The 26,325-nt window shown below is 47.4% G+C and overlaps 1 protein-coding gene, 1 long non-coding RNA gene and 5 other non-coding genes across 11 annotated transcripts; 1 reads left to right on the forward strand and 6 right to left on the reverse strand.

The window, feature by feature from the left end:
* The first annotated feature begins 1,731 nt into the window (after positions 1 to 1,731).
* Positions 1,732 to 24,920, forward strand: TRNAU1AP (tRNA selenocysteine 1 associated protein 1). Of its 5 annotated transcripts, none has more exons than XM_048221741.2 (10): positions 1,732 to 1,830; positions 2,279 to 2,857; positions 3,382 to 3,479; positions 8,463 to 8,562; positions 9,174 to 9,226; positions 10,537 to 10,668; positions 11,851 to 11,970; positions 15,427 to 15,589; positions 15,781 to 15,814; positions 21,705 to 24,920. In XM_048221741.2, the coding sequence occupies exons 2-10, from the start codon at positions 2,831 to 2,833 to the stop codon at positions 21,839 to 21,841; spliced, it is 864 nt and encodes a 287-aa protein (XP_048077698.1). In that variant the 5' UTR covers positions 1,732 to 1,830; positions 2,279 to 2,830; the 3' UTR covers positions 21,842 to 24,920. The 5 variants fall into 5 exon arrangements, with proteins under 5 accessions (XP_048077698.1, XP_026372669.1, XP_026372668.1 ...); XM_026516884.4 differs by having other exon boundaries at positions 1,762 to 1,830; positions 15,430 to 15,589; XM_026516883.4 differs by having other exon boundaries at positions 1,773 to 1,830; positions 2,536 to 2,857.
* On the reverse strand, positions 7,705 to 7,805 carry LOC113268650 (small nucleolar RNA U13). Its single transcript, XR_003321185.2, has one exon. It is a non-coding gene; the product is annotated as a small nucleolar RNA U13 (small nucleolar RNA).
* Positions 22,812 to 26,150, reverse strand: LOC113268412 (uncharacterized). Its single transcript, XR_003321086.4, has 5 exons — positions 25,845 to 26,150; positions 24,280 to 24,376; positions 23,916 to 23,991; positions 23,524 to 23,573; positions 22,812 to 22,936 (listed from the first exon to the last, which is right to left on the reverse strand). It is a non-coding gene; the product is annotated as an uncharacterized LOC113268412 (long non-coding RNA).
* LOC113268648 (small nucleolar RNA SNORD99) lies at positions 23,003 to 23,076 on the reverse strand. The gene has a single exon (XR_003321183.1). It is a non-coding gene; the product is annotated as a small nucleolar RNA SNORD99 (small nucleolar RNA).
* Positions 23,755 to 23,888, reverse strand: LOC113268642 (small nucleolar RNA SNORA61). The gene has a single exon (XR_003321177.1). It is a non-coding gene; the product is annotated as a small nucleolar RNA SNORA61 (small nucleolar RNA).
* On the reverse strand, positions 24,107 to 24,237 carry LOC113268639 (small nucleolar RNA SNORA44). Its single transcript, XR_003321176.2, has one exon. It is a non-coding gene; the product is annotated as a small nucleolar RNA SNORA44 (small nucleolar RNA).
* LOC113268638 (small nucleolar RNA SNORA16B/SNORA16A family) lies at positions 24,932 to 25,066 on the reverse strand. The gene has a single exon (XR_003321175.1). It is a non-coding gene; the product is annotated as a small nucleolar RNA SNORA16B/SNORA16A family (small nucleolar RNA).
* Positions 26,151 to 26,325: the final 175 nt, after the last annotated feature.

Consider the following 26,325-nt stretch of genomic DNA (forward strand, 5'->3'; position numbering starts at 1 on the left):
AAAAAGTCCATTTGGATTAGACTTACTGGGGTTTTCCCTTTTGACAGGACAGCATGTTGAAGATACCCTGTTCTTAATAACAGCTCTTCTGTATTGGGACTTAAAATGGGCCAGGCATTGTGCTGAACACTTGTACATGCAATACTAGCTCTTTTAATCCTTCCATCAGCCCTGCAAAGTCAGACTTGTCCCTCGGGAAACAGTCCCTGAGGTTGTGACTAGCTTAAGGTTAAGCAGCTACTACCGAATGCACAAACTAGGCTGGAATCTAAACCAGCCTCTACCTGAGCCTAGAACTTCAATTCCTTTTCCTTGTATTGCACGTGTTATAAAGCTCTCTGTAGGTGCTTTACACGTATGAGAACGGTGTCAGGCACATGGTACTCTGGACATACTACTTGCCGTTGCGACAATTGTACATTTTTGTCTGTTCCCTGTAGTTAATAATTGTCTTTCACGTGCATAGTTTTTTGGTGTTAGGTATTAATTTAGCACCAATGTCTTTTTTAAAAGATTTTATTTGAGAGAGAGAGCAAGCGCGAGCAGGGGGAGGGACAGAGAGCGAGAGAGAGAGGGAGAAGTAGACTCCCCTGCTGAGCGGGGAGCCTGACATGGGGCTCCATCCCAGGACCTGGCATGACCTGAGCTGAAGGCAGTTGCTTAACCAACTGAGCCACCCAGGTGCCCCAGCACCAATGTCTTAAGTGTAAATTTAAGTTTCCCTTTGTTCAAACACATCAAGTACTGTCATCTTTTCCCCCATCCTCCTCCAACCTGGATGGATTACCCCAAAACAAATGTAATCATAGTACACAATGTGGCTCTGCTATAACTATTTACAAAGTTGTCGTGTAAATATTCAATATTGCTTTGACAGACATTTTTTATTTTTTTGCCCAGTGTGGGGCTTGAACTCACATCCCCCCCGCCCCAAGATCCAGAGTGGCAAGCTCTACTGACTGAGCCAGCCAGGTGCTCCTGCTTTGTGAAAAATTATAATATGACGATGGAGAAGTGTGTATGTATGAAGGAAGGATAGTCGCTAAGATATCTGAAACTACAAATGCGAGTACATCATTTAGAAATGTGCAGATTCTAGGGAGATGTGGAAACTTGCTTCAAGAGAGTGGGAATTGGGGCTAGGGATAGATAGGTTAAGGGACTGCTGTTTATTATTTATTTCATAAAATTAGCAAATGTTTTCTCAGTGCCTACCATATCCCAGACATTGTAGGAATTTGATTAGAAACAAAACACAGGGGCACGTGGGTGGCACAGTTGTTAAGCGTCTGCCTGGGATCAAGTCCTGAGTCCGGGCTCCCTGCTCAGTGGGAAGCCTGCTTCTCCCTCTCCCACTCCCCCTGCTTGTGTTCCCTCTCTCGCTGTGTCTCTCTGTGTCAAATAAATTAAATCTTTAAAAAAAAAACAACACAAGAATCCCTGTCTCATGGAGCTTGCACTCGAAAAACAAACATTTAAAAATCTTCCACCTGTAGTAAGCAAAGAGCTCCGCAGAGGGGCTGGCAAATAGTACTAAATAAACAGCTCTCTGCTGTAATTTGAAGGCCTCCAAATACCATGTTGGAGAATTTACTGGATGCCAGGCATTGGGCCAAGTACTTTCCCAACTTCTCATTTTCTCTTCACAACACCCTATGTGGTAAGCACTGCTATTATCCATATTAGTCTCAGGTTAAGTAACTTGCCAAAATAATTAGAGGGGGCTGGGATTGATAGCCAAAGCGCCCAGCCACTACACATGCTATTACAGTAAGTAGGATAAACGTGGAAAAGTGGCAGCTAGCAGCTGGATCTCAAGTTTTCAGACCGGTAAGCGCTTGACTTGGGGGCCCAACGCCCTAAATTTAGGAGGTATAAACTGGTAAAGAAGGGCTTTAATGGCTTATCAGCCCAGAAGGAGCCCCAGAAAGGAATCCTCGAGCACTTGGGGTGAGCTTTACTGTTGGAGTTGACCATCACTTACAGAAGCTCCCCATTCTGAGAAACGGGCGCCAAAGTGAGGTTTTGGTGTGGGACACTCCCAGACTAGGAGAGTTAAACTGTCGGGATTATCTAGTCATTGAAATCGTGTTTACTGAGGGCCTTCCATGGACAGGTCATTGTTTTGGGACAAGTTAGAGCTGGCGCTTTGGGTTAGGGTAGTGGATATGGGACTCCGTAAAGCAGAGTGACAAGACTTGGGGATTATTTGGTTGAGGTGACAGGGTTGCTCCAATTTACCCTCCCTGTAACTCCCCGCCCCCTCTTCCCATCCCAGGGCTATATACAGGAATGATGGAAGAATCCCATCCAGCTTCAACAAACATCTCACGTCTCCAAAACTGGGAAGCAGGGTCAGGGGGTTGCTGAGGTAGACCTGCGGTTTGCCCAAGGTCATACAGTGGAACTGGATCATCCTGGCTCCCAAAGGGGACTTTTTCGTGTGCTTATATTTGCAGGGTTTGTTTGTTTTTACAATGAGCGTAATTAGTTTTGTAATTTTAAATGTATGTGTGTGCTTGAATACGTGGTCAGAAAGAAGCCCAACAAAGCCAACTACCCAAGGAACCGTACCGCCATAGTAGTGTCTGCTCCGCCCCAGGCCGCGGACTCCGGCTGAGCTCCGCCCCCAGGGATCCCGGAACTCTGGCCCAGCCAACCGGGTCGTCGGAAAAACCCGGAGCGGCGCATCCCGACGTGGCCCTGGGCGCTGAGATTCGGAGCGTGCGCAGAAGGCGTCGGAGGCGCATGCTCCCTGGCGGTCCCGGCCCCGCGGTCTGGCGCCGGCGCTGGCGTCGTCGGCCCGCAGACACACCGCCGGGCTGCGGGCATGGCGGCCAGTCTGTGGATGGGCGACGTGAGTGAGGGCGGCTGCCCGGGTGCGAGGAAGATGAGTCTGAGTGTCACGGGGGAGGAAGAGTCTGAAGGGGAAGGGGCCTTGAATCCCAAAAGGGTGGAAGTGAATGGGGAGGGGAGTTCTTTGGGTGACACAGACGGGTCCCAGAATTTAGGTGGAGGGACCGAGTGTGAGGATGGGGGTTCCTAGCCTTCCGCCTGCGTTCATGGAAGGGAAAGGGAGGTTCTTTACCGGGATAGAATGGCAGGAACCCCGAGGATTGAAGGGCGCTGTGGCTCTAGGACTGGAGGGATAGGGTTCGTAGATCCAAGGAGGAGACTCCCTAAAGGGAGCAAGTTTGAAGGGAAGGGAGGCGAGGATTGAAAACGTGGGAGGTGGGATTCAGGCCAGTGTGTAGATGACCATCTCCACTCCCCTCACCCCCGCCCGCACCAGCAGCGTGTAGCCAACCCTGGCGGGGCTCTGGAGCCGGGAATGAGGAGCCTGGACGCTAGCCTGAATGCTCTGCTCTTGTATTTACGCAGCTGGAGCCCTACATGGATGAGAATTTCATCTCCAGAGCCTTTGCCACCATGGGGGAGACCGTGATGAGCGTCAAAATAATCCGAAACCGCCTCACTGGGTACATTTTCTCCTTCCAGCTTCTCAATTCTCCTTTAATAGACCGTGCTGCCAGTGTCATTCTCGAGAATGTAAACATCGAAAAGTCAGAGTTTCTCACCCCCTAAAAATAATTAATATAACATAAACGCTAACATTTGGGGGCTTATTGAGAGGAAGTATAGCATATTGCTTAAGGACTGGATTCTGGAGCTAGACTGCAAGTTAGGTCTACTGTGTGACCTTGGGCAAATTACTAAACCTCTCCATTTCCATCTCACCGTGACTGAAAATGGAGATGAAATCACCATCTACCTCATAGAGTTACAGCGAGGATTAAATGAGTTAATTGACATTCAGCATTTTAGAGTAGTCTGGCATGTGGCATATGCTCAATAAATATAAACAGGTTATAAGCTGCTAGGTAGTAAGCACTTTATTTATTTTTTTTTTTTAAGATTTTATTTATTTATTCAACAGAGATAGAGACAGCCAGCGAGAGAGGGAACACAAGCAGGGGGAGTGGGAGAGGAAGAAGAGGCTCGTAGCGGAAGAGCCTGATGTGGGGCTCGATCCCAGAACGCCAGGATCACGCCCTGAGCCGAAGGCAGATGCCCAACCACTGTGCCACCCAGGCGCCCTGGTAGTAAGCATTTTAAAATCATTTTTTAGGGGGATACCTGGTGGCTCAGTCCTTAAGCCTAGACTCTTGATTTTAGCTCAGGTCATGATTTCAGGGTCCTGAGGTCGAGCCTGCAGTGGGGCTCTGCATTGGGTGTGGAGCCTGCTTGAGATTATATCTCTCCCGAAGCACCTGGGTGGCTCAGTCAGTTAAGCGTCTGCTTTCAGCTCAGGTCATGATCCCAGGGTCTTGGGATTGCGCGCTTCCTGGTGAGTGGGGAGTGTGCTTGCCCTCTCCCCCTGCTCATAGGGTCATGCGTTCTCTCTCTCTCTCTCTCCAAAAAAATAAAAATAAAAATAATCTTTTAAAATTCTATTTTTTTTAAGATTTATTTATCCCCTGCAGTGCTCGATCGTACAACCCCGAGATCATAACCTGAGCTGAAATCGAGTCAAATGCTTAATGGACTGAGCCCCAATAAATAAATCTTAAAAAAAAAAAGATTTTATTTTTAAGTAATTTCCACACCCAGCGTGGGGCTCAAACTTACAACCCTATTGGGGCATCTTGGTGGCTCAGTCAGTTAAGCAGCTGCCTTCTGCTCAGGCTATGATCCAGGATACTGGGATAGAGCCCCACATCGGCTCCTTGCTCAGCAGGGAGCCTGCTTCTCCCTCTGCCTACCGCTTCTACTTGTGCTTGCTCTCTCCCCGCCCAGTGTCAAATAAATAAATAAAATCTTTAAAAACAAAACAAAACTTACAACCCCAAGATCAAGAGTCGCATGCTCCATGGACTGAGCCAGCCAGGTGCCCCTAAAATCATTTTTTAAATTACAAAAACGTCTGAGCTAAGTACTATTATTAGAGAAGCTTCATAACTGTCTTAAAGTTTACAGAGCTATTAAATGACAAAACAGGACTCAGATCTGTTCTCCAAGTCATGAGTGCCCTTAACTCAGTCATTCACCTAAGTTATTTGTAGAAGCAGTGCCGTGTGCTGCTCTCCTAGGTGCCCGGGATACATGGCTGAAACAAACCAGGCATAGTCTCTCCTCTCGTGGAGTTTACTGCATTCTAATGGGGAAACAAAACAGTAAATACGTAAACAAAACCAAATGCAGAGAATATTTTGAGATAGTAGTGCTATATTGCCTCCACATTCTTCCTTCTCTTGAGGGGTCTCAGTTTTCCTTAGGCTTCTAGTTAGAAAAAGGAGGATTCCCTTATCAGTTTGACAGTGTTTACTGAGCAGTTTCTCCGCCAGGTACTCTGCTAAAGAAGCTTGCTAAAACATCAAATGGTGAAAAATACAGATGAGAGAAATGAAGTGTGGTCAGTTCTGGCTTTTGGTTGACAGGTACTTTGTGTATTCAGAATCCCAGTACCTGTTACTGAAACCCAAGTGTGGCTGCCTGTAAAGGAAAGGCCAGTATTCTAGAGATGAGGTTTTTTGTTTTTTTTCTCTTGCCACTCCCCCACCCCACCCCCCGCAGAGACGAGTTTTGACTGGAAAGGAACATGAGCATTATTCAGGAGGCCAGCTACTCTTGTCCAAAAGCCATCGGAGGTTTCTCCTGGCCCAGAAACTTTTAAAGTGCTTTAGGGCAGTGAATCAGTTAAGGGAGTGCAGTGGTCTATGACAACTCTTGACTACGTGCAGTCTGATGGTGCCGACTACAGATGTTATCGTGCTGCTTGACAGTATTGCAATGGGGTCTGGTTCCTTGCTGGGGGGAGGGGATTGGATGGGGGTGTTGTGTAAGAGGGTTTGGTTTCTTGGTGCCCCGGGTGGTGCAAGAGAGCCTGGTGACATGTAGAAGTGCTCTGTTCTTTCTAGGAAAGAATGCATGGTCTATAAATGTGCCAAGGTTTAATCAGTCATGTGGGTTAAGGGTGCTTGCTAAAACTTAAAAGACTACTAGGTTGGCCAGAGGGGCCAAGGCAGCTCCATACCTAGGAACAGTTTGGGGTTGTTTTGTGTTTTTGTTTTTTGTCTTCAGCCATGTTATGAAATGAGAAAAGACCAAGGCAGCCACGAGGCTGTTCACATACAGGAATGCAGTGTGGCCGAGGAAGGGACTGAGGAAAAACCAGCACCACGCTAGGTGATAACTGGGAGCCAACTTCCCCAAAGCTCCTAACAGCAGAACACTTGAGACAGGAGCATATTTATATAGGCGCTCCAAGAAGGAGACTTTGGTTCCATGCCTGTTCTCTGCAGTGGGCAGGACAGGCCTTTCCACTGGTCTCTGTAGAATTTTCTTTCTTTTTCTTTTTTTTTTTTTTTAAAGATTTTATTTATTTATTTGACAGAGATAGAGACAGCCAGCGAGAGAGGGAACACAAGCAGGGGGAGTGGGAGAGGAAGAAGCAGGCTCATAGCGGAGGAGCCTGATGTGGGGCTCGATCCCATAACGCCGGGATCACGCCCTGAGCCAAAGGCAGACGCTTTAACCGCTGTGCCACCCAGGCGCCCCTCTGTAGCGTTTTCTGTATCCAATGCGGTAGAGGTTTTCAGTGACTCTGAGGGAGGCCTAGAGAACTCATTGCCTGGCTCCTTGGCTGCCAGGATGTGACAGGGAACAAGCAGAAAGGGAGAAGCAGCTACACAGCCTGGAAGAAAATATGGAGAGAATGGCCCACGGAGGGGCTCCCCAGGTCCTGCTGCATGAGACCATTAACACACCTTGACTCTGAGCCTTCAGGTCTGATGAACAGTCTCAGAAAGGACCCTGTGCCCATCCGTGGAATGTTCCTCGGGGGGATCCCCATCCCCCACCCCCCTAGTCCATGGGGCCCTCAGTTTCCATCCTGAGGTCTGGGAGCTGCAGCCCAGAGTAGGGATGAAGAGCTGTACTAGCTACCCTCAGGGAGAGCCAGGAGCGTGCCAGCCTTTCCCTGAGAGGCCGGGGCTCTGCTGCTCCCTCCTCCTCAGAATTGGTGCCTGTATCCCCCCAGTTCCCTACATACTCTCTCCGCTTGCTTTTTATATGTTCTGTACTCTGGGAACAGATTCTCTCACTGGTAGATCACGCTAGCCTAAATATTTTTCTTCTTTTTGCTCTTGTAGACAGAAAACCCCAGATAATCAGTTAGTGGTATGAACACATTCTGTAATACTTTCTACTTTATTGAAATAAGATTTGGAACTATCTTTTCCTATCCACAATTACTAAAATCTAGCTGTTTCTTGTGGTGGTATTTACAGACACGTTACATTTATATCTTGCCTCATTTGAGACTTTGGTCTGTGAGAATACTGTAAAATAAATAAATGCAAATCTAAAAACCAAGACCAGAGAAAATAAGGGGAAAAGATAAGACCCATGGAAAATAATATGCAACAGAGCATAGTGCTGAAGAATGCAGTCAGTGGTTGCACAACAGTGTGAATATTCTTTTTTTTTTTTTTTTTAAGATTTTATTATTTATTTATGGCAGAGAGAGGGAGGCAGAGCGTGTGTGCACAGAGGGGAGGGGCAGAGGGAGAAGCAGGCTCCCTGCATGACCTGAGCCAAAACCAAGAGTCGGAGGCTTAACCAACTGTGCCACCCAGGTGCCCTCAGAATATCTTTTGTAGCTTTTTTTTTTTTAATGTCTCTCTCACTCTCTTTTTTTCCCCATGCCAGATGGGTCATGTGCCAAGGTTGTAACAGAGTTTGAGGGGGTACATGTCACCACAGTATGAACAGTCTGCCATCACAGTTATGAACTACCGAAGGGTCAGCTCCTGTCTGTTCTAAGCCCAGGAAAGCTCGCCTCTTATCTTTTCTCGTAACACTGACTTTTTAAAGAGGTGAGACTAATTGTCTTACATAAGGTTCTGCGTTCTGGAATCTGGTTTTATCTGCTTGCTTGTGGTGGTGCTTTACATGTTCTGTCCCTAATATCCCCTGTAAACTGAACATTAGATCTTAGGGTTTGATTGGATTGTATTAAATATTTCTAGGGGTGCCTGGGTGACTCAGTAGGTCAAGTGTCTGCCTCTTGGTTTCGGCTCAGGTCATGGCATCTCGCCCTGCGTCAGACTGGGTGCTCAGCAGGGAGTCTGCTGCTCTCCCTCTCTCCGATCCTCCCCCCTGCTTGTGCGTGTGCTCTCTCTCAAATAAATAAATCTTAAAAAAATATTTTTGGCAAAAGCACTTCAAAGGTGGTACAGTGCGTCAGTAAATGTTTACCAGATGAGTCTGGGACTGGCCCAGATGGGCAGTCCTTATATTCAGGTTTGTAAGTTAGTTCTGAACTGAAAGATGTCAGGAAACAAAAACCGTATGGGCTCTGATCAGAAAAACAGTTCTCCCTCCCCTCAGGCCAGGGCTCAGTCCCATCTGGGAATCCCATCTTGAACCATTCTCCTCTCTCTTGTTTGCTTTCTTTGCAGAATCCCAGCTGGCTACTGTTTTGTAGAATTTGCAGATTTGGCCACAGCCGAGAAGTGTTTGCATAAAATTAATGGGAAACCCCTGCCAGGAGCCACACCTGTAAGGATGCTTGGATAATGACGATGTTCCCATTTTTTGTCATCGATAACTTTCATTTATTGAATCCCTACTGTATACTCACTCTATTTACTCCTATAACCAGCCTTCATAGTAGGCGTCGGTATCTTTGCCAGTCAGGAGACCGAAGCTCAGGGAAGTGGAATCACTGGTCCGAGGCAGCACGGGTAGTAACTAGCAGAGGCAGGATGCAAACTGAAGGTTGGTTGCCTCTCAAATCCATGCCCTTTGCACTCTGCCCCGCCGCCTCCCTTCACGGAGGACTTGCAACCCTAGACCTCCTGTCTGATTGCGAAGCTAGAACAGGCTGGCAGCAGTGAGGACACATCTCAAGAGAGTTACATTCTGCTCTTCCCACAGTTACTTAGCTTACAGCCGCACCAAGCTGGCACACCTGGGCTCATAGAACCACGGAGCTGGCAGTGCCCTTAGCGGCCGTCCGTGCAACCCCTCACTTTATACAGGAGAGAAAGCTGAGGCTTAGAGAGGGGGAGATGTTTTGGCCAAGGTAATTTATTTCAGTTTTTTTCAAATATTGTTTGACTTTTGAAACACCTTTCTCTGTTTTAGTTTGTTTGTTTTTAAATTTGTAGGCAAAACGTTTTAAACTGAACTATGCCACTTACGGGAAACAGCCGGATAACAGGTAAGTGCAGGGTAGCCACAAGCAGCTTCAAGCCCCAGGAAATGTCTAGATAGAGACAGGATGCATCACTGTGCTGGTCACCACCAAAGAGGAGGCTGGGGAGCCGAGTTTGGTCTGCTCTGCCTTCCTCCTGAAGGATGACTCCCACCCCTTCCCCCGCTGGTGGACCTGCCCAGCATGCTTCTTGTCAAGACCCGTGTCTTCTCTTTATTTGGTCCTGCCCCCAGCCTTCCACCCTGTTAGTACCCGCAATATTGATGTTTTATTCAGTAAGAATTGACCTGTTGTAGGGATATAACTTGATCGTTTCAGGGTGCTCTTCAAAAGCTTTAAAACAGTGTATCAGGAGCTTTAAAAAGATTTGTACCCACTGACCCTGTAATTCTACTTCAGAATTTATATGTGGATGTGTGCAAAGGTTAGCCTCAAAAGTGTTCCTTGAAATATTACATGTAATGGGGGAAATTGGGGAAAAACCCATATAATCTAATAATAGAGAAGTGGCTTAAATGATACTATGTTCATTAATTGGAATACTGCATATCCATTAATAACTCATTTTGTAACAGATGAGGACAGGTCAAGAAGTTGGTGGTTTGTTAAAAGTGAAAAAAATGCTAGAAACAAAACAAGGGAGTCCTACCCAAGTTTTGTAAATTCAAAAAGAGAAGCCAGGGGCACCTGGGTGGCTCAGTTGGTTAAGCATCCAGCTCTTGATCTCAGCTCAGGGCATGACCTCATGGTTGTGAGTTTGGGCCTGCGTTGGGCTCCGCGCTGGAGGTGGAGCCTACTTTAAAAAAGGAAAAAAAAAGGGACACCACGGTGGCTCAGTCGGTTAAGCCTCTGCCTTTGGCTCAGGTCATGTTCTCAGCCAGGGTCCTGGGATCGAGTCCCGTGTTGGGCTCCCTGCTCAGCGGGGAACCTCCTTCTCCCTCTGCCTGCTGCTCCCCTGCTTGTGCTCACTCTCTCTCTGTCAAATAAGTGAATAAAATCTTTAAAAAAAAAAAATTTGCAGCGAACACAGAGTGTCTAGTTTTCTCTTTTGAGCACCTCTGACTGCCCCCCCCACCTGCACTCCTATAATATTTGAAGCCAGACAGGCTTTGTTCAGTGGGTAATGCGCTTGGGACGGGCTGCTTCCATAACTCTGCCAGGACTGCCAAACACAACAAATTAGGACCCGGCTAAGGACCCATCAGATGTGCTGTTCCCTGGGAAGGCCCAGGAGAGGTTTATCTAGAATGGGCCCAACGAGCTTGTTAGAACAAAGCTTTTGGTGTCTGTCTCTGAATCTTGTTCTCTCCTCTCAGCCCTGAGTATTCCCTCTTTGTGGGGGACCTGACCCCAGATGTGGATGATGGCATGCTGTATGAATTCTTCGTCAAAGTCTACCCCTCCTGTCGGGGAGGCAAGGTGGTTTTGGACCAGACGGGCGTGTCGAAGTAAGGCCTTACCTGTGACTGATGCCTGCCTAGTTCAGCACTTGTCTCATAGATGGAGGAGTTAGAGTGAGGCCTATAGCCTGGGGGTGAAGAGCACAGGTCCGGAGCCGGACTGCGGTGTGCATCCTGACTCCGGTGCTGGCCCAGCCTCTGACCCGATTTCCTGCTCGGTACGACAGGCCTGACCTAACAGCTACACGCTGTGCTGTAAATAAAGCGGGGGGGTATGCGTGGCGGGCATTCGCCTCTTTATCTGTTATTGTTACTTCAGAGGTAGAAAAACCTCAAGAAAGGCTTATTTTTGATCAGAATAATAGTTATAAGCACAACCTTGAGTTATAAGCTCAAGACCTGGGTTTGAATCCTGCTTCTACAATGATGTTGGGCAAATTATTAGAGCCCTCTGAACTTGGTTTCCTCCTCAGTACAATGGGGACACTGCCGTGATCTAGTCTTTGGGCAGTTTGACGAGATAATCCTGGGGAAATAATAAGTGCTTATGAAGTATTAGCTATCATTCGTTGATCCCCCACATAGAGTAGGAGTCCCGGGGTGCCTGGGTGGCTTAGTCAGTTAAGTGTCTGACTCTTGGTTTCGACAGTCTTGGTTTCGGCTCAGGTCATGATCTCAGTGAGATCGAGCCCCACGGGGCTCTGGGCTCAGTGCAGAGTCTGCTTGAGATTCTTTCCTACTTCCTGTCCTTCCCCCTCTGCCCCTCCCCCCACTCTTGCACGTACATGTTCTCTCTCTCAAATAAAATTAAAAAAAAAAAAAAAAGAGTTGAGCAGAGCAGGATCCTTCTCTGCTTGTGACTGCCGAGCAGTTGCCTAACGTGACACCTGGTGTGCAGGGCAGATGTCGTAAATATTTGCTCAGTGAACCACAGCTGTTCCTACCGCCGCCGCTACCATAATGATGCTGACGGTAACAGGATTTCCAGTAGACTGGGAGGGAAGCCACCAGGAAGGAGCCCGGTCACCAAAGGCGCGGAGGGGATTCCTCCGGACTCGGGCTCCCTCCGTGCCGGAGTTTCACATCGCTCTGAGGCACATCTCCACGGATGGATCTCCCATCCCTCCCTGCAGAGTCGGACAGACTCTCTCTCCCCCTCTCCTCCACTCTTAGACTTTACCTCCATCACGTTTGTGATCTAAACAGGGTATGTGCTTTTGTTTTCTGCAGGGGCTATGGTTTTGTGAAGTTCACGGATGAGCTGGAACAGAAGCGAGCTCTGAGCGAGTGCCAGGGAGCCGTGGGCCTGGGGTCTAAGCCAGTGCGACTGAGTGTGGCAATCCCCAAAGCGTGAGTCCTGCGCTGCCGGGGGGCGGAGGGCCTCTGGACCCGTGCCCACCTGGACACTCCCCTTCTGCTCGTTGACAGTCGGAGCTTCCGCGTGCGGGGTGGGGGGCTGCAGGGAGGCCTGGTACTTCAGGCTGTGTGCGGGGCACTGCGGGTGAACGAGCACAACTCTGCCCCTCCAGAAGCTTCCAGCTGGGGGAGAGCTATGACCTGCGAAGGCAGATACGTTCAGACATTGCTGGTAGCAGTACTGGGAAAGCAGTGTGTCCTGCATACTTAATGTTCCTGCCCTTGCCAAGTAGTATCACTGTTAGAAATTTACCCGCAGAATTAATAAGAATTGAGCAGCAGGAAAAAAAGTATACCCGATCTTAGCTGTGGGAACGGCTGGGAGTTAATGATCCAGACACTGCAGAATATCCTATACGTCACCGTGCTCCCTGTCGTGCCAGGCAGAAAGCCCTTCTTCACTTACAGCTCCAGGCAAGTTTCTCACTCAGATAGAAGACAGCTACTGTCTGCATAGAATCTTCTATCCTTTGCCTGAAGCGGTGGCTAGGACCGTTTTGTCCCGCAGGGGACATTGGCAACACCTGGAGATAATTTTGGTTGTCCCAACTTGGGTGGGGGAGGTGCCGTGGGCATCTAGTGAGTGGAGACTGGCTCTTAAGCAGCCTGTGCTGCGCGGGACGGCCCCCGCCCCAGACTCACCTGCCCTGCCCCCGGGTCAGTGCTACCCAGGCTGAGCAGTCCCGTGCCAGGCGCGGAGGCGTGACTGCATTCTTAGCGCAGAACTTCCAGATCGCCAGGTTTTTTCAAAGCAGCAAAAGATTGGAGGTTCTTTGCTGCTTAACTGTATTTACTACATGGAAGATCAGCCAGAGTGATTTCCCCCCAGAAATGTTATTTGTTCTAAACTCTACCATATAGGGGTGCCTGGGTGGCCCAGTCCGTTAGGTGTCTACCTTCTGCTCAGGTCATGATCATGGGATCATGGGATCGAGCCCCTCATTGGGCTCCCTGCTCAGCAGGGAGCCTGCCTCTCCCTCTGCTGCTCCCCCTGCTCGTGCTGTCTCTCACTCGCAAATAAATAAAATTAAAAAAATAGTAATAACCTCTACTATATAAAAACATTAAAGAACATATTTAAAAGAAAGAAGTTTCCTTATTACCCTAAGATGGCTAATTATGTTTTCTGACTTCTAGGCTTCTCCACAGACATCATGATATGTGATATAGATACACACCCTGTGTGGATCAATTTACATGTGGTAGATTTATTTCTTTATTCATTTTTAATTATAATCTCATTCTTTTTTTCCCCCCAGTTTTCTTCGTATACGCTTTCCCTTTCCCATATAGCTGTACAGTCCTCATCAGAGAATTTCTTAACAGCTGCAGGTATCTCGAGTGTATGTTCTGCCCCGAGGTTCCTCTGATACTGATGTGTTGGTTGTTTCGGATGTGTTACCATTTATTCGATCAGCGGTGACTGAGTCCCTGCAACTCCTCAGGCTCTGACCTAGACTTTGGGGTTGTAGCTGTAAACAGAGAAGGAAAATCCCTTCTGCAAGGAGGTTATATTCCGTTCCATTTCTTGGTTGATCATTGTTGTCAGAGCTTGGTGCCTGTGTCTAGGGCGGTACCATCGGGCACTCGGAATTGAGGGCAGGAGGAGGTCCTTTTGAGAGTTCGTCCGCAAGAGCTGAGTGTGGAGAAACTGAACAGAAATGTGCAGACCCAGGCCAGGGAGACTGCCTTCAAGTCCGTGAACATATCAGGAGGGAGGCACACTGCTTGGAAACATGGCGGGGTAGTCAAGGACGAGAACGTTAGCGGTTTCCACGCTCGCGCTGGGCAGGGAGAAGGAGTCTCTGCCATTGGACTTCAGCTAGCCACCCCATCAGCAGGGGATGCTCGGACAGGCGTGGAGTTGTCTAACTGCTCTGGCCGAGTCCTCACCACACAGACGTTGAACTCAAAAGGAACTTGTGAAGAGCCCTTCAGATTTTGAGAATGCGGTTCCTGTGACAGGATTCGCTGTGGTAGTTCAGCTCCTGCTTATTTATTTATTTATTTTTTAAAGATTATTTATTTATCTATTTATTTATTTATTTGACACAGAGAGAGAGAGACAGCCAGCGAGAGAGGGAACACAAGCAGGGGGAGTGGGAGAGGAAGAAGCAGGCTCCCAGCAGAGCAGGGAGCCCGATGCGGGGCTCGATCCCAGGACTCTGGGATCACACCCTGGGCCGAAGGCAGATGCCACCCAGGCGCCCCTCAGCTCCTGCTTATGACTTGGTTTCCTCTCTGGCTTCACTGTGTCCTCACCAATCCTGAGGACACGGGTGCATTCCCCACCACGTGACAGCCAGTTCTCCCCATGAGCCAGCTGCGTGGTGTGAGCCTCTTGCCTCCTGCACGTTCGGCTGCACCTGGGAGTCTGGCTCTTCGGAGTGTGATGACTCTGGAAGCGCTTTACCATGTCGTTCCTTTGATTGCCCTCCTCTAGGACTGCCGGTCAGACCCACCTGTCTCGTAAGCCTACCCAACCATACATGGCTTTGTGTATTTTTGAAAGCAGTAGATCCTTTGCAAGCTTGACATTCTGCTTTGGTTAGCAGTGGCTGGGGTAGCCATACCAGCCGGGGAAAAAAAGCTGTCCACTGAGCCTGGGCCTCAGCCCTGATTGGTCAGGGCAGGATACAGGAGCCTGGCAAGGTGCAGATGCTGTATGTAACGGTGCGGTGTTCAGAGCATGAGTCTTGGAGTTAAATTTGGCTCCAGTCCTAGGTGTGGCCTTGGGTGAGTCACTTAACCTTTTAGAGTCTCCGTGTTCTCATCTGTATAATGGGAACAATAATTAATAGCTCTGTCAGAGGGTTGTGTAGGACTTAAAACAGGAGCCTGTGTATGAAAAGCCGTGTGCCCAAATCCTGAGTACTTACTCCGTAAACAGTAGCTGTGACTACAGTGGTGATGGTAAGGCTCCTGGAACACTTCTTTTTTTGTGGGAAAGAGGTGATTAGACCTTTTGTAGTTTGAAATGCTTCTTGGATCATCCTAAATCCAGATTTTCCAGGCCATGTTCACCTGAGCCTTTGTGGCTGGCAGAAAAACAGTCTCCCCACCCCCAGATCTTGAGAAGAGGACAAGTCAGTACTGACAAGATTTGATAAGAGAGCCAGACCTAGCTATTAAAAACTCCTGACCTTAAAGCCTGGGCTCTGGAGCCAGACTGCCAGGGTTTGGATCTCTGTGTGACTTTGGACAAACTGGGTGACCCAGACCTCAGTTTCCTCATCTGTAAAATAAGAATAGATGTATTCTTACTGCATAGGGTTGTTGTGGGGATTAAATGAGTTAATCTGCATAAAGCAGTTGAACAGCCCTGGCGTAGTAAGTGTTATGGAAACGCTTGCCTATAGTTGTTTATTTTTGCTGCTTTCCTCGTCTAAGGAGCCGTGTGAAGCCAGTGGAGTATACTCAGATGTACAGTTACAGCTACAACCAGTATTACCAGCAGTACCAGAACTACTACGCGCAGTGGGGCTACGACCAGAACACGGGCAGCTACAGCTACAGCTACCCCCAGTACGGCTACACGCAGAGCACCATGCAGGTAACCGCGGGCGGGCCCGCCGGCTCCGCTGGGCTTAGGTCGTCCTGCGGCGTGGGGGTAGTAGGGACGGGAGCTTGGGCTTCAGAAAAAAAACAGGGAAAGATGAAGCAAGTATTTGTTAAAAATAAGGCCGCCTTGTCTTGGGCCAGGCGTTCACGCTGCTGCTCACCCTCTCTTTGGTCTCTTGGCAGACATATGAAGAAGTCGGGGATGACGCACTGGAAGGTAAGAAAGAGTTCGTTCACGCATTCCTCTGTCCTCTGTCGGGTGACTGCTCTGTGGCGGGCACTGTGCCTGTAGCCAGATGCTGAGGAAGGCAAGGTGGGTTCTGCTCTGGAGGAATGTGCTTCTAGTGAGAGCTGGGGCATGCGTAATTACAGTGAGAAGTGAGCGTGGGCCTCAGAGGTGTGCGTGCGGTCCCGGAGAGCCCGGAGGAGGCCGCTCACCGGGGGAGAGAGCTGGTCACTCCCTAGACGTGGGACAGTCGACCCCCACATGTAGGTCTCCGGCAAAACTGTTGCCTTGTGTGTGTTTGATAGTTTAATTTTTTCCTATATACTTTAAGTTACAATTTTTCCTCATTCTCAAGTAATAGTTATGATTGAAAATTTGGAAAATACAGTAACATATTATGAAGAAACTGAAATCACTCCAATCTGCTACATAGTAATAGCCATCATTAATTTTTTAAATTAAAAGCATTTGTTGTAATTTCTACTGAATTTAACAGAGGAAAAAGGAAAGTAAAACTGAAGGAATTGATAACCTTCAAACATGATTTTTCAAATGAGATATTAATACTAAAAGGATTTCTAAGGTTTGAAAATATTATGAAAAACAAATTTTTTTAAGACATGTTTCTGAATAGATGTTAAGTTTTAAAGAAGTAAAATTCTGGGGCGCCTGGCTGGCTCAACAGTGGAGCATGTGACTCTTGATCTTGGGGTGGTGAGTTCATGCCCCATGTTGGGTATAGAGATTACTTAAAAAAAAAAAAAAATCTTGGGGCACCTGGGTGGCTCAGTCGGCTAAGCGTCCGTCTCTTGATTTCTGCTCAGGTCATGATCTCGGGGTCATGAGATCAAGCCCTTCATCGCGTCAGGCTCCACACTGGGCTTGGAGCCTGCTTAAGATTCTCCCTCTACCCTACCCCCACCCTGCTCTCACGCAGTCTTTAGAAAAATAAAAATAAATAAAAAGTAAAAGTAAAAAAATAATACTAAAGCACTTGTACATACATGTTTTCCTCTGAATCTTACAGCAGTGAGCTTGGGGGTGGGCAGGGCAGAACACGGGCTCTAGTTGACGCGTGGGGAACTGGCCGTCCAGGTGCTCTGCTCAGGCTCACCCAGTGAGTTAGGGGCTAAGTCAGGCCGGAGTTCCTGACTTTCTGTACTCAGTCTCTAACTGGTCCCTCCAGGGAATACTTTTTTTTTTTAAGAGAATATTAACCTGATTATAATATCTGTGTATAACTCCTTAGAATTAGAATTTTCCAGTCTCATTCTCATCCATTAATATAATAATACCAAACATATTTTGTGCCAGGCCCTGCTACCTGTCAACATGATGTTGGGTTGGTGCCATTATAATCCCCAATCTACAGAAAAGAAAACTGAGGCTTAGGGAATTGGTAACAGCTAATAGTTACTGAGATTTTACTACGTGCAGGCCCTGTTCTAAGCATTTTACATCTATTAAGACATTTAACTTTCACAACTGTTTTGAGGTAAGTAGCACAATTTATTCTGGTTTTATAGAATAAAAAACCAAGGGAAAGGGGTCAAATTACTTGTTCAAGGTCGATGATACTGTAAATTGCAACATAGTATTTAGAGATGGAGTCACTCTTGGAACCCTTGCAGTCTTGCCCCAGACTACATGCTTTTTACCACTGACTTACACTGCCTCCCAGTTCAACCTAATACCCACCCAGAGGGGGCACAGCAGGAGTCGTTGCCCTTCTCCGTCTCTTCCTCGGTTTGGGTGAGCCATGGCTTCAGAGTGAGGAAGGGTGCTCTGTTGTAGCGTATCCACAGGCTTCGGCTCACACAAAGGCCTGTCTGTGATTGAGCTCTTTACTAAACTGTTCCTATAAAGCTGTTACCTACACCGAGTAGAGAAACCAGGCCAGTCGTGCTTTCTTACCGTTTCCATAGGGAGCCTCTGTAAATGCTCAGAACTTCTTAGAATTTAGATCAGAATTCCAACAGAAAGAAAGATCCTTTTGGTTACAGGAACAGGCATAGGACTTATGTGAAAAGATCAGCATTGGTTTGGAAAAGGAAACAGACTCTTAAAAGTAGTGAGAAAGTTTGAAATAATTTACAAAAGAAACACACATGCCAGTAAATAACAAGAAAAAAAGTTGAAACGTACTCTTTGTATCAAAGGTGATCCGTACCGTATCACTAGTAGGACATCGTATGTATAAATCTGTAAGGCAGGCCCGCCAGCTGGAAAGTCAGGATTTCTCTTACAGTCTTGAGGCAGAATTCCTTCTTTGGGAAACCTCACTAAATTTAAGGCCTTTAGGTTTTCAACAGATCAGATGAGACCCACCCACATTATTGAGGATTATTTATTGAGAGAGAGCACGGCGGGGAGGGGCCGAGGGAGAGGGGGAGAGAGAGTCTTAAGCAGGCTCCACACCCTCGGTTGAACCACCCAGGTGCCTCAAGGATATTCTTAAAATCAGCTCCTTGCATGTTAATCACATCTATAAAATACCTTCACAGCAACACCTAGACTTGGCATTTGACCAAACAGGGCACTAGAGACTAGCCAAGTTGACATGTAAAAATTTAGCCATCACACTATTAATAATCAAATTGAAATTCAAATATACTGCGTTTCTTGGGGCACCTGGCTGGCTCAGGCAGTGGAGCGTGCAACTCTTGGTCTCAGGGTTGTGAGTTGGAGCCCTACCTTGAGTGTAGAGATTACTTTAAAATAAAATCTTTTGGGGGCCTGGGTGGCTCAGTCATTAAGCGTCTGCCTTCGGCTCAGGGCGTGATCCCAGAGTCCTAGGATCGAGCCCCACATCAGGCTCCTCCGCTATGAGCCTGCTTCTTCCTCTCCCACTCCCCCTGCCTGTGTTCCCTCTCTCGCTGGCTGTTTCTCTCTCTGTCAAATAAATAAATAAAGTCTTTAAAAAAATAAAATAAAATAAAATCTTTTAAAAATATATTATTTTTTTTCTTTAAAAAGTTAGTTTTTATAATGTTTGTATCCTTTGGATCAGTAATTTTAATTGAAAGATCTTATCCCCAAATGATAATCATTGATACAGATAAATACTTATAGAGAATTTGTTAAACAAATGGTAGTCTTTTTTTCTTTTTCTTTTTTTTTTTTTTTAAGCAGGTAGTTATTTATATATCATCTTTGGATAGATTTTTCTTTTTTTTTTTTTTTTTTAAGATTTTATTCACTCATTTTAACAGAGACAGAGCACAAGCAGGCAGAGGGAGAGGGAGAAGCAGGCTCCCTGCCGAGCGGGGAGCCTGATGTGGGGCTCGATCCCGGGACCTGGGACCACAACCCAAGCTGAAGGCAGATGCTCAACTGACTGAGCCACCCAGGCGCCCCAATCATGTCTTTTTCTAAGAGTATTGACATAAGGAAATGTTTTCAGTGAAAAAAACGCCAGATAGAAAATAGGATATGTAGTGAAATCCCAGTTAGGGTTTTGTTTTTTGGGATATAACCCACATAACAGATTTCACCCTTTTTATTTTCAGATTTCACCCTTTTAAAGTATATATATACAGTCCATTAGTTTTTAGAATGGTCACAGAGTTGTGCACCCATTACCATTGATTCCTGCAACCAGGAGCAGTCACCCTCCATATGCCAGCCCCCTCCAGCCCCTGACAACCACTCATCTACTTTCTGTCTCTTGGGATTTACCTATTCTGGGTTGTTTTTTTTTTTTTTTTTTTTTTTAAGTAGGCTCCTTGCCCAGTGTGGAGCTTGAACTCATCACCCTGAGATTAAGAGTCAAGTTGCATGCTCTACCAACTGAGCCAGCCAGGCGCCCCAGGGCGTTTTAAATAAATGCAGTTGTGTATAACGTGCGGTACCCCGTGAATGGCTGAAGCACAGTGTTGTAGCAGCTGTCGGTACATCATTTTTATGGCCAAACAATATTCCATTGTGTGGATTTCCATTTTGTTGATAGACGTTTGGGTTGTTACCACTTTTAGCATTAGGAATATACCACTTCTGAGCTTTCGTGTGAAAGTTTTTGTGTGGACAGAGGTAAGTTTTCATTACTACCTAGGAATGGAATTGCTGGTAAGTTTTCATTACTACCTAGGAATGGAATTGCTGGATCACATGGCAGACCCTTTATGTAACCACTGGAGGAACTGCCAGACTTTCCGAAAAGGCTGCAGCATTTTCCATTCCCCGCAGCAGTGTACAAGGGTTCCAGTTTCTCCACATCCCCACCAGTGGTTGTTACTGGTTCCTTACGGCCGTCCTAGTGGGTTTCAGGCGGTATCTCCTCGTGGTTTCCACGTGCGCTTTCCTGCTGGCTACCGCATGTCGAGCGTCTTTGTATGCTTTCTGGCCGTGTGTAGATAGATCTTTGGAGAAGTGTCTATTCAAGTCCTTTGTCCATTTTTAAATTGGGTAGTCTTTTTTACTGTTTCATTGTAGGAGTTCCTTTATTTTGTTCTGGATACTACTCCCCTATCAGACATGATTTACAAATTATCCCGTTCCATGTCTTGATAATGTCCTTTGAAGCACAAAAGTTAATTTCCATGAAGTCCTGTTTTTGTTTTTGCTTAAATGGTGTGGTATCTAAAAGGCACTGCTTGTTTATACCTGTTTTAGGTCTTTGATTCGTTTTTAGTTAATTCTCTTCTGTAAAGTGTGAAGAGTCTAGCCTTATTCTTTTGTCTGTGGTTATCCAACTGTCCCAGCACCCCTTGCTGAAAACTGTTCTTTACCATTGAATTGTTTGGTACCCTTGTCGAAAACCGACTTACTGTAAATCTGTACGTTGGGTTTGGACTCTTAAATCTTATTCCATTGATCTCTACGTCTATCCTTAAGCCACTGCCAGTTATTGTTACGTTGTAAGTTTTGAAATGGGGAGGTCCTTGAACTTTGTGCTTTTTCAAGATTGTTTTGCTATTCTAAATCCTTTGCATTTCCATCTAAGTTTATGATCAGCTGCTCAATTTCTGTAAAACAAGGCAGCTAATTTTGAAAGGGATTACATTGGATCCGTAGATCAGTCTGGGGAGTATTGCTATCTTAAGCAATATTGTGTTCCAGTCCGGGTACTTGGGATGTCCATTTCCTTAGGTCTTCTCTAATTGTAAAGTTTTCTAATGAATGGGTGTGTTTGTGTGTGTGCATCTTAAACCAACATAAGACTATACGGAAAAGTATAAAATGTTATCAGTCGTAGTGATTAAGGAGTTTTTTTAAACTTTATTGTAAAATGTAACATATGGAGAAGTATGTAAAACAGGTGTAATTGTAAAGTAATTGCTTGTGGACCTTTCTTTGGATCAAGAACATTGCCAGCCTCCAGAAGCTGTCCTTCCCAGTCACAACCCACAACCCGCCAGGGCTGATTTTTGTGATAGTCATTTCCTTCCTTCTCTTTATAGATACACATCCTTAAATATTAGTTTTGCCTGTTTGCTGTTGTATTAGCTTCAGGTGCACAATCCAGTGATTCAGCAGTTCTCTACAAAACACCCTTCGTGAGATCCAGCCAAGTTGTATACAGCTGAGGCTGATTTTCATTGCTATGTAACGTTCCCTTTGAAGAACAGAGCTCTGGACTTGGTAATTTTGATCAGATTTCCATAACCCCAAATTGAAGGACCACGCCAGGCCAGCCAGGGCACATGAAGTCTAGAGAAAGAGGTGGAGAACAGCCACCACGATTTGAAACTAATTGCACATGATGTTCTCCAAGTAGACTCCACTTTCATCCTTAAAGGAACCCTGCAAGGCAGTGGTTATGAGCCTGAGGGACTCTGACACAGAGGACAGGGAACTTGCCAGGCGAAGTAGGAAGCCCTGGGAGTCCAGGTCTCTGGGTGCTTCCCCTGGCGCTCTGAACCCACCCTGGCTTCTCTTGCAGACCCCATGCCACAGTTGGACGTGACAGAGGCCAACAAGGAGTTCATGGAGCAGAGTGAGGAGCTGTACGATGCCCTGATGGACTGTCACTGGCAGCCCCTGGACACAGTATCTTCAGAGATCCCGGCCATGATGTAGTCGGGACAGAGGACCGGTTGAAACAGACTGTGTGATGGAGCTGAGAGACTCCTTTTTAACAAAAAGTATTTGAAGAAATTTTACCTTTTTGGAAATGTTTTGGAAGATTTTAGTAATCAGCTCTTCTGACTCTTCCTGCAACACTGCTGCCTTCATTTGCCTTCTGAGTTTGAAAACCAAGGTGCCATTGAGCAAAGTTCTAATTGTCTTTGAAAAGCAATTTTTCCAGGTAGGGATGTTATCCATCTTTGGAGATAAGGAGTTTGGGGTTATTAACTAAAGTGGATCATAGGATTTATTCAACCCAGAGGCCTATCTCAGGTGACAGACACTGCATCCTTCAGGTTCTCTGGGTCAGAGTGCATGGGTTACCTGCTATATGCCAAATGGGGGGCAATGTTGATCCTTCATTTCAAGTATCCCTTCCCCCCAACAAGTTTGCTTTTAAGTTAAGTTTGGTGGCCCTGTGTGCTAGGGTGTGATGCAACCGGCTAAATCTAGACCAAAAGGCTCAAGACCTGGGAGCATGCTCCAAGGGCAGGCCTAGCTTTGACAAGCCCTTGAGGGACATTACTGTGACATCTGTGTGCCTGGCCCACCTGCTTCTTGACCTTAATTTCATTCAATAGGTATGAATCCACTTACATATCTCCAGCACCTATGTGGAAAGTCTGGATTAACATGAAAAATCTGCAGCTCATCTCTACTTTCGTGCTATAGGAAATTGTTGGGGGGGGGGGTCCACGGCAGGGGGGCACAGTAGGGGCAACTTGAGTAAATGGCCTAGGTCACAAGCAGCCTTCAGATATTTTAAGGAACACATATTAGGCTCAGCCTGAATTTTCAGGCTTTTTGGAGGAAAAATTATGAATAGTGGCAGTTACAGAATTGATCATATTGTCCTGAGAGGTCAGCCTATTTTTATGAAGACTGACACTGTAATGGGGAACAAGAAAACGGACACAAACATACTTCAAAGTCTTTTACTGGTCACTTCCGTGCCATGTGCCAGCAGTATCAGAAATACAAAGGTCATGGTTTTCCACTAAAATAATCTGTTCTCTTCAGCTTGCCTCTTCCCATAGCGTTTCTGTCCTGAAAAGTATAAGCCAGTGTGTTAATATTCCCAATTAATTAATGCCACCCAGGCTTTTTCTGAAGAGCTGGTCTCAGTCCCATATCCGCATTTATCATCCAAAGATGTCCACTCAGATTAGGTTTCATCCTGGACCAGTCAGCCTAAACGACATCCCAAACTAGATGAACTACACTTGTTTCTACCCAATGCTTCTCCCACACTCCCAGGAAAGGGGCCAGTAAGATCCCACAGTTTGAGGTTTCCCCAACTTCAGCATGAGCTCAAACCATGACTGTGCATTCACAGCAATCGGAACTCGCTGCCGAAGGTGCAGGGCTTTGGCATCTGGTACCTTCTACTCCTAGCAGTGTGCTCTTGGCAAATCTAAGACCTAAGGCACACTGTAAACATTTTTCTCTTCTGGCCCTGAACAGCTAGTATGGCATACAAGGAAGGTCAGGTGTAAATTACTATGAAAAAACTAGGACTTCCCGGAGGCCTGAACAGCCTTGTATCGATTCACTACACTACTCAGGTTCACACAAGGCTCAAGCATTCCTTGAAGCTGCAACGAAGCTATGCAAGTTTCCGGTAGCCAACTTACCCAACTATACACCCATCCTCACAGACGAGGACAGCTTTACCGGTGACAACCTAAAAAACCCAACCAAAAAGGACACTCTCAGTAAAGAGGCAAGAAAGCCATTGATATTTACCAAATACAGAAGTATTAGCCATCACAACAGCTGCCGGAGCTTCACATTCACCCTCCCTTTAAGCCTAAGATTATCCCATGTCAGACGGGAGGAGGAAACCAGTTCAAAGAGAATTCAAACCCTGTTTGAAACTAGCCCACAGGCTCTATACCAGACTATTAAACACCACAAGGCCAGCTTCAGTGTTCCTTTTCCTCCTTTTACGACCACCAAGACCAGCGTTCAGATCCGATGGGAAAGGGAACCGGAGGGTCAGGCTGTCTTCAGCATCTGACCTTACCTCATCTAAAAACAGCAACAACCGGTGTCCTCAGACTCTTCAGTAGCAGACGCTGACAGGGACACTTGGGGGACACCTGCAGAAAAAAGTGAAAGCTCTAAACCAGAAAGTTGATCCAATACACCCATCTACATGGAAGTTAATGGAGAACACCTGGACTCGGGGAGAAGCTTCCAGCCCAGGTCCCGGGCTGTTATAGGAAAGTCGAGTGGCAGCTGCAGGTATGATGCTGACCTGTGCTGTCAAAGTCTCTCCAGGTTGCTCTAGCATGCAGTTGGAGAACCCATGGCCACAACCGGCCACAGCCCTTGGAAACATGCTGTACCGACCTCCCCCCCCACTCCGGTAGTTCCCAGACACCTACCAGGCCCCGAGGCGGTTGTGTTCCATCAGTCATGACCCCAGAATCCTCACCAAAAAGCTCCACTTCAAAGTCCTCCTGGAATCTTCATCTGGCACAGCTGAGATGAGAAAACAGTGGTCCCGAATGATCTCAGTGTTCCCTTCCTTGGGTCTTCATAATCAAAGGCGTGACTGGCTTCTGGTACTTATGCCTTAAGCTTTTCACGGCAGTGACTCAAAGCACTACTGAGATCAGTGTCACCTGCCACTAGATTTTTCCCAGGACACCTGCCCATTCCACTCCACTTGCCCCTCCATACTGGTTTCTTGGGTCTCAGCAATTTGTTTCTCAAAAGTCTTTTTCTAGCAACTCTATGCAAGACCCCATTTAACAGGGGCACCTGGGTGTCTCAGTCCGTTAAGCGTCTGCTTTCACCTCAGGTCATGATCCCAGTGTTCTGGGATCCAGCCCCGCGTCGGGCTCCCTGCTCAGCGGGGAGCCTGCTTTTCCCTCTGTCCCTCCCCCTGCTCGTGCTCCTGCTTGCTCTCAAATAAATAAAATCTTGGGGGGAAAAAAAAGACCTCATTAACAGAACATTTCTGCTGGGCTCTGGAAACCTGTCAATTGTAATAAAGGACGCCACCTCCACCTGACAAATGGCAGATACAACGGGAACTGTCTTTTCCTGAAATGTTGCAGATCAGTTACAGCAAACAGAACGGCGACCGTCAAGGAAAACTGTCACTCTGGGCTCCTTTTTGACCACAGCAGCTATGTGGAAGCAGCTGCAGCTTCGATAAGGGCCTCAGGGCAATTTAGGTCCCAGGACCGCCCCAAATGCTGTCCAGCCCTCAGAGTCCCCTAAAGCTCATGCACTACTGCATAACTGAAATTCATGTACTGAAATATACTTGAGACCAAATAAGAGAACAGACACCCCTGGGGCGCCTGGGTGGCCCAACGGGTTAAGAGTCGGACTCCTGATCTCGGATCAGCGTTCGAGTTATGGTCCAGTTCGGCCCAGCGCCCCGCATTGGGCTCCACGCTGGGCACTGAGCTGAGCCTCCTTAAAGATAACATATAACCTTTTACATATTTTTTTAGACTGAGCTTATGTGCAACATGGGGATGGGAGCCCAAGGCCCCAAGATCAAGAGGCGCATGCTCAACCGATTGAGCCAGCCAGGCGCCGAGAACAGATACCCTATTACCAATTACCACTTTACTATATGCCAGAGTTTGACCTCATTTAATCACAAGACCATTTTATCATCCGTTTTTACCTTTAAGTTTAGACCAACTAAGCTACCTACTGAAGGTCGCCAACCAATGTAGAAAGCCACGAAACTGGGATTCAAAACAGGATCTAAAGGACTCTTAAAACGCGACTCCCAGAAAACCCTACCCTTTTATCCAGTGCATGGATTGCTTAACGTGTTGTGCAGCCAGGTGACAGGTGAAATCACTTCCCCAAGGTCACCCAAACGTAGCTTTAACAGGCAGATTCAGTTTCAGATCTGGTGGACACCACCGCGCGGGGTCTCCCAGGACTGCCCTACACCAGACCGCCTGTCCGCGTTACTCACCCGTCGCACTGCAGCGCAGGGATGCGCGGGCCGAGGCGGGGGCAGGTGCGGCCCTCGTGGGCCCCGGCCCCTCTCACCGCGCGTGCGGCGGACCAGGCCTTCCGGGCCTTGGTCCCAGCAGGCCGGGAGGCCCGGCAGCTCCGTGCCGCTCTCAACATCCCGCAGCCTTGGGAGGTAGGCCCGGCGTGTGCGGGGCGGGTGGCGGCGAGGCTACGGCGGGGTGAGAGGAGGATAGCGTGAACTGCAGCAGGCCCAATCTCATCAGGAGACACGCCAGCACCGCGGCAGCTGGGAAAAAGGAAGCGCGGGCCCCGGAAGGGGGCTTATATAGGCCTCGCCCCTGGAGGCCGCGCCGACAATTGGAACAACGCGCCGCGCAGGCCGCTGGGAGTTGTAGTCTGCCCTGCTCCAAGCCCTGAGCGCCTGCGGAGTCCAGGCCTTTTTTGGCTCCGCCTGTGTTCCGTACTCCCGAATGTCGGGT

This window comes from Ursus arctos, unplaced genomic scaffold (genome assembly GCF_023065955.2).
Source record: "Ursus arctos isolate Adak ecotype North America unplaced genomic scaffold, UrsArc2.0 scaffold_32, whole genome shotgun sequence".
NCBI classification, from domain to species: Eukaryota; Metazoa; Chordata; class Mammalia; order Carnivora; family Ursidae; genus Ursus; species Ursus arctos.